This window comes from Arctopsyche grandis, chromosome 3 (assembly GCF_051622035.1).
Source record: "Arctopsyche grandis isolate Sample6627 chromosome 3, ASM5162203v2, whole genome shotgun sequence".
Classification (NCBI taxonomy): domain Eukaryota; kingdom Metazoa; phylum Arthropoda; class Insecta; order Trichoptera; family Hydropsychidae; genus Arctopsyche; species Arctopsyche grandis.
In genome coordinates, this window is record NC_135357.1 from 36276836 (window position 1) to 36283922 (window position 7087).

The 7087-nt window shown below is 45.9% G+C and overlaps 2 protein-coding genes across 2 annotated transcripts; one reads left to right on the plus strand and one right to left on the minus strand.

Moving 5' to 3' along the window:
* Positions 1-127: 127 nt before the first annotated feature.
* On the minus strand, positions 128-4142 carry LOC143909240 (uncharacterized). The gene is made up of 8 exons (XM_077427148.1): positions 4011-4142; positions 2454-2597; positions 1646-1900; positions 1455-1500; positions 1203-1387; positions 419-1134; positions 261-350; positions 128-197 (listed from the first exon to the last, which is right to left on the minus strand). The coding sequence occupies exons 1-8, from the start codon at positions 4140-4142 to the stop codon at positions 128-130; spliced, it is 1638 nt and encodes a 545-aa protein (XP_077283274.1).
* A 1418-nt stretch (positions 4143-5560) lies between these two features.
* On the plus strand, positions 5561-6838 carry GlcT (ceramide glucosyltransferase). The gene has a single exon (XM_077427149.1). It carries the CDS (start codon positions 5561-5563, stop codon positions 6836-6838), a length of 1278 nt encoding a protein of 425 aa, XP_077283275.1.
* Positions 6839-7087: the final 249 nt, after the last annotated feature.

Consider the following 7087-nt stretch of genomic DNA (forward strand, 5'->3'; position numbering starts at 1 on the left):
CAAATTGTAACAGTTGACATTTATTATTATTAATATATAATATTGTCTTTCAAAGATTACATTTAATTTATTATTAAATTATAAAAAAACAATAAAAGTCGTGAAAAACAACACCAAACCACGCTTTTCATTTGACAAGTTTTTTCTCCGCCGCCTCGTTCAACGTCTCTTCGATCGTCTCTTGCAAATCTGAACACCTGCAAATAAAAATTGCAATTATTACCTGCTTATAGTTGAATGAAATACATTTATGTACGTACAATTTGCTGTTTAATTTTTCTAATTGGGTATTATACTGCCCTAGGATGTTTTTGACGCTGTTTTTCAACATATCTTCTATGATTATTTTCCTGTAATGAAATATTTATTCGTATGAAGTAATTCCATTGATGAAAGTATGCTTTGTATTGGAAATAACCTTGAATTTTGTCGTTTTTTCTTGTCTTTCTTGTTCATCAGTATCGGTGACGGTGAAACAGTTTCATTTGGATGGTCAGGGATTTTCACTTCGTATCTGGCATCGTCGCTTTCGAACATTGGACTACTCGGTATGACATTTTGAATCGTTTCCTGCCTCTTTGACTGAGTGTTTTGACTAAAAATACTGTCCAAATTCATTTTCTGAATGTTTAAATCAGTGTTCGTACTGGAGATAGTGCCTCGTTGAACTTTTTCAATGACGAGACTCGGCAAGATGTCCGACTGGGGGTGGAACTCTTGCACTTGGAGTTTTTTTGGTTTGATTTTTCTACGCTTTTTAGGAGTCACTTCCGGGACGATTTTGATTTTTGGTTTTTTCGTCATCTTTTTGCTATCGCTACAAGTATTGCCTTTCAATTTTTCGAATGCCGTATCAAACTTTATATCTATATCAGTGACTGTATCAAACAAGTCGTTGGCATTTTTCTTCTTCATTGCCAATTTCCTTTTGATTTCATTATCGACGAATGCTTCCATATCATACTCGTCGCGTTCCAATATCTCACAATCATATACAGTCGTACTCGTGATATTTGCTTTATTTTTCTTGACAGTCGTATTGGCTTTACTTTTCTTGACCGTCATCGGTCGCGAGAATCCTTTGCTGAAGCTCTGCATATTGCTCACATTCTCGGGCGTCTCCGGAATCATTTCCTGAAAATCATCCGAATTGTTTTGACATGAAACAGTACATTAAATGGTAATTGACAAGCTCAATATACTTGTGAAGGTATGGGATTATTCGCAGGATGCTCCGTCTCTTTTTCATATCTCATGAAAACTTGGGACGTGTGACGCTGAGGAGAGAATTCCTTCTCTCTGTTGAAAGTATGGAACGCTTGATTCGACCGAATTTGCTGGGAACGTATATCGATTTCATTTGTGATCCTCATGAACGCTTCACTTACTGAAAAGACCATGAGAAAGTTACTAACTGGAATACAAACCAATAACGTGTGAGATAACTGACATACTCTTGAATGGTTTTCTACTTTCAGGAGGCTTGGGCGTGTCCATGTTCTGAAAAACATTAAACCGTGTGAAAGTTTTGTATGTAAACACTAGTACTGTCTCTTTCACGCCGTGTATAAATGGACGAGAGTGAGAGAGAGAGAGAGATGTCAAAATGGGGTGTGTAATAAATTAGATTTGAAAAAGTTTTTACTTTGTCGAATACGACGGAGGTTTCTTTGAAATTTTGTAGTTTATTGTTTTTGTTTTTGTTGGAGCGAGTAGGTTTCGCTCGGCCCGTAGGCTTTGCCTTTGGCTTCATGTTTGGCTGCGGCTGGTTTAACGACGCTATGAATACCGCGCTGCCATTGTGCACTGCTGCCAACTTCACATGTTGTGCGCATAATTGATAAATACATAAAATGGTTGTGTAAAAATTCATAATTGTCAATCTTTTTTTATGTTTGTTCTGCATCTAACATATATCAAATAAGCTATTTTCATAATTTTTATTATATATTATTTTTTGGTCTCCGTGACGAGACAGAATGTAAAATTAGAGAAAACGCAAAGATCGAAAATCGAAAGATCAAAAAAAAATGGTGCATGGTAAACGATACATACTCACTTAGTCTTAAGGTCTGTTCATACTTAACAGCACTGCACGGCTTCAGCACTGCACGACTCCGTTTCAAATATGTCATTTTATTACATTTTTATTCATATCTACCTACACGTCGTATTGTCGAGTACTTACATTATGAATGCAGTTCCAATTCCATGCATACACGTGCATTCGCAGCTACGCGTCATAATACAAGTCAGCAAAAATGTTTCGGCGTTTATCGAACGAAAAATGATGTATAATCGCGTTGTTGTTGGAAGAAGAAGCTCAAGAAGGCATTAAAAAAGCACGGAGGAGTTTTGATGTGCATTCCATGTTAAAAAATAAAAAAACCGAAGGAGAGTTTTGGACACTGTATAAGGAGCTTGTGGATGATGGACAAAATTTTTTTAATTACGACTTTTTTAAAACGATTAGTGAGCTTTCTGTTAGTTTGACGGTTCTTTTGTAGCATCACTGATGCATTCGTAAGAGTGGCTACACTGATGCATGCTGAAGAGTGGCAACACAGACCAACCAAGTCGTAATAAATGCAATCAGACTGTTTTCAATTATGATTATTCATTATTACGAATGGACTCTATATATTTATATGATGTTATTCACCTGAGATTTATTTTTAATTATATACGGTCTAATCTAGGTTAGCGTTTTTAGAAAAAGTAACCACATTCAGTTATCTAATCCATTAAAATTTTTTCATTTACCGGCAAAGGTCTGTTCATATTTAACAGCACTGCACGACTCCGTTTCAAATATGTCATTTTATTACATTTCTATTCATATCTACCTACACGTCGCGGTCACGTCACGTTCACAGCACTTTGGCCAAGTGCAAGGCAAAATCGGCTTACTTATACATTACAGGCCATGACGATACGGCGCAATATTGCTTACGTCGTATTGTCGAGAACTTACAATATGAATGCATACACGTGCATTCGTAGCTACGCGTCAGAATACAAGTCAGCAAAAATGTTTCGGCGTTTATCGAACGAAAAATTATGTATAATCGCGTTGTTGTTGGAAGAAGAAGCTCAAGAAGGCAATAAAAAAGCACGGAGGCGTTTTGATGTGCATCCCATGTTAAAAAATAGAAAAACCGAAGGACAGTTTTGGACACTGTATAAGGAGCTTGTGGATGATGGACAAATTTTTTTTAAATATTTCCGTATGAACCGATACCAATTTGGAACAATACTGGATAAAATAAAAACACAAATCACCAAAAAATCTATAAAATTTAAGGAAGCATTGTCAAAAAGTCATTGTCAGCGCCAAAACCATGTCGAAAGATTGTATAGCTGTCAACTGTCACTATACAATCCACCCACGAGTGATGATATATATATATATATATATATATATATATATATATATATATATATATATATATATATATATATATATATATATTTATTTTTATTTTTATTTTACATATATACCAGGAAGGCCTTACAGGTAAATCCCAATGCGCCTTCCTGGCCAATTACAAATACAAATGCAGCATTTTTATTATAAGTCGTTGAATTGCGAGACACTGAAAAAACTCGCAAATTAACGAGACATCTATGAATTGTACATAAATTTTTATTGTACATCAATCAAATTTCAAATAATGGTGACATAGTAGGTAGGAAGGATTTTTAGCCAATTTTTTTTTTCCGGGAACCGTTTCAACAATGAAATCAGAGAAAATTGGCAAACTCTGATAGGAAACGATCAACCTGGAGTCACAAGTCCAGGTCTGACCAACAGCATACTCTGAAAAATTCATTTTCATTCAGGGATTGAACCCGGCACCTTCGTGACGGTAAGCAGAAGCTTAACGTCCGAGCTATGCTGCTGGCTATATATATATATATATATATATATGTCACCAGTTATGGAGAGCAGGCGATTGATTGAAACGCGGTGTTCGGCTTCGGGAAACAATGTTTATTGGTTCAGGTACAGCGAGTGTGGGAGACGAGAGAAGTGTTGTCGGTTGCGAGGTCCGAAGGGAAGAGATAGCTTCCCGTGACGCGCTGACCGCCCTCGGGGCGAAAACACCTCCGTTTACGGCCAGCCTTTGGGGATGCCACATTATTATTATTTATTATCAGTAATATTTATATATTTACTTATGTATTTATATATTTATTTTTTGTTTACTGTTTATAGGGGATGAACGAATGAGACGACTGGCATGTTAATGCACGTGTTTATTATATGACAGCTGAAGACGGAGTGGGTAGCAGCTCTCCGAACCCAGCCGGGTTGGTCCCCACTCGCAGGAAGGCAACCAAACTCGACCATGTCGTATAAGCGAGCCGCCACATCACTCCCCCCCCAGCATCAGCGATACCAAAATTACAAAGAAACAAATTATTGTTACACAAAGAGAAAAAATTATTACGTGGGGAGAAAAAAAATTGTTGACGTGGGTCATCCGCTGTGTACATAGGTGTACCGCCCTGAATGGTCGGTAGATTCGAGGGCGGTGACGTCGCGAGCAGGACGGTGGGTGGTCCGATGGTCGCGCCGATCAATGCGATGCTGCGGCGGCGCCGCTCTTCCGAGGCTGATGTCGGTTGGTGGGGCGGCGGGGGCGGCAGGGGTGGCAGGGGCATCGATGTGGTTGATGATACTCCGAGCTGGACTGTGAGTCGTTGTGGCTCGTGGAGGTGTTGTAGCGCTACCGCCCGTCTCGGCGTGACGACGCTCGTGGGGACGGACGGGGCCTTGATGATGATGATGATGATGATGGTGCTGAGGTGGTGTATGTCTTGTGGTGCTGGATGACCGTTCTATGTGTAGTGGATCGCGCATGACTCCACATCCAGCTGTCAAGATCGTCGTCTCATTCGCTCCCCCATTTTTTAAAAACACCTGTCGTCGACGTTGTGGCTGGACTCCAGTCGATAGGTAGATAGGTAGGTAGCCGTGTCTGCTCGTTTATTGTCACCCGCGGGCCGCGACGCGTGTTGATGGCGATGGGGGCGCGGCGGGTAGCTTCCCCGCCTGGCTCGGCGAGGCAGGGATGAGCGGCATGTTGAAATTGATCGAGGCTGCGTGGCTCGATGTCGGGGGTCACCAGTATAGGGGATGAACGAATGAGACGACTGGCATGTTAATGCACGTGTTTATTATATGACAGCTGAAGACGGAGTGGGTAGCAGCTCTCCGAACCCAGCCGGGTTGGTCCCCACTCGCAGGAAGGCAACCAAACTCGACCATGTCGTATAAGCGAGCCGCCACACTGTTTTTCAATACTTTTTTTATTATCTATATATTATTTATATGGGCGTTGGGGATTGCACTATTCTCCTCATCGTCTGGGATAAAAGCTATTATTATTATTATTGCATCTCTCTGGATCAGAGTCGCCACTCGTGTGTCTCGTCAGTGCGGGTGGCGGCAGTGTGTGTGGTGTGTGTGGTGCGCGGCCGTCAGTGGAGTGGAGTGGAGGGGAGGCTATATAGAGAGTGTCTTGCGGCGGGGAGCGCGCTGTCGCGGTGCGCCATGCCGCTGGCCGGCGCGTGGGGCGTGGGCGGGGGCGCGGGCGCGGGCGGCGGGGGTTGGTGGTGGGCGGGCCGGCTGCTGTGCGCAGTCGTCTTGCTGGGCTGGGCCTTCCTGTGGGCGCTGCACTGCGTGGCGCTGTGGGCGGCGCGCTGGCGACTGCACCGCACGCCGCCTCACCCGCCCGTCGGAGGGGGCGCCGGCGCCGGCGCCGGTGAACAGGCGCTGCCCGGCGTCTCCGTGGTGAAGCCGCTGCTGGGCGCCGACCCCAACCTGCGCGCCAACCTCGCCACCTTCTTCACCATGGAGTATCCGCACTTCGAGCTGCTGTTCTGCGTGGAGGAGGAGGCGGACCCCGCCGCGCTGGTGGTGCGCCAGCTCATCGAGCAGCACCCGCTCGTCAGCGCCAAACTCGTCTGCTCGGGCGGGTCCCGCGTCGGCGTCAACCCCAAGATCAACAACATGCAGCCGGCTCTGCAGCAGGCCGCGCACGCCTTCCTGCTCATCAGCGACGCGGGAGTGCGCATGCGGCCCGACACCCTCCTCGACATGATGGCCCACATGCTGCAGCACGACAAGGTCGGCCTGGTGCACCAGATGCCCTTCACCTGCGACCGGCCCGGCTTCGCAGCCACCTTCGAGAAAGTCTACTTCGGCACGGCGCAAGCCCGCATCTACCTGGCGGCTGACCTGCTGCGCATCAACTGTCACGTCGGCATGTCCTCGCTGGTGCGCCGCGAGGCTCTAGACGACATCGGCGGCCTGGCTGCCTTCGCCGACTACCTAGCCGAGGACTTTTTCCTGGCCAAAGCGCTCACGGCTCACGGCTGGCGTCTCCGAGTGGCCGGCCAACCCGCCTGGCAGAACGCCGGCTCCTACTCCCTCACCTCCTTCCTAGAACGCCTACATCGCTGGGCTCAACTCCGAGTCTCCATGCTCCCCCTCATGATCCTACTAGAACCTTTAAGCGAGTGCCTAGTACTGGGTGTTGCCGCTGCTCTGGCCTGCCGATCTCTCTTCGGCTGGGAACCGGCCGCCGTCTACTTGCTGCACGCCCTGGCTTGGTTCCTCAGCGACTGGCTGCTGCTGTGTGCCGCCCAACAGGGCCCTCTACCCTTCTCAAAGTTCCATTTTGCAATAGCGTGGTGGCTGCGGGAGGCCATCGGGCCGTCGCTGTTCGCGCTGGCCCTGTGGAAGCCTCGGGTGCGCTGGCGCTCCCGCGACTATCGCATAGCCTGGGGTGGAGTCGCCCACGAGATCAAACCCAAGGCCAAATACTGAACGAATACATTCCGAGTGTACGTGTCGTTTGCCATGTGCCGAGTGCCGGAACGGGACTCAGTACCGTCGTCGGCCCGAATTCTATCGGGACGACGGATAGACGCTCTGCGATAGTATAGCTTGAATTCGATTCGTCTCTGGATGAACGAGTCCGGCCGGTGAGAGACGTAGGGGATATATACACGATGGTGATGATGATGATGATGATGATGTATGTGTGCGAACTAGTCGATATTTTTTAACGTCGGG

Bases quoted from the DNA above. Each gene is read 5' to 3' on its own strand.
- LOC143909240 (XM_077427148.1), bottom strand. From the start codon at position 4,142: ATGTGGCATCCCCAAAGGCTGGCCGTAAACGGAGGTGTTTTCGCCCCG. The intron at 1,901-2,453 runs GTAATTAAAAAA...TGTTAGATGCAG, and splicing joins CTAATCGTTTTAAAAAAGTC to AACAAACATAAAAAAAGATT. The intron at 1,388-1,454 runs GTATGTCAGTTA...TGGTCTTTTCAG, and splicing joins AAGTAGAAAACCATTCAAGA to TAAGTGAAGCGTTCATGAGG.
- GlcT (XM_077427149.1), top strand. From the start codon at position 5,561: ATGCCGCTGGCCGGCGCGTGGGGCGTGGGCGGGGGCGCGGGCGCGGGC.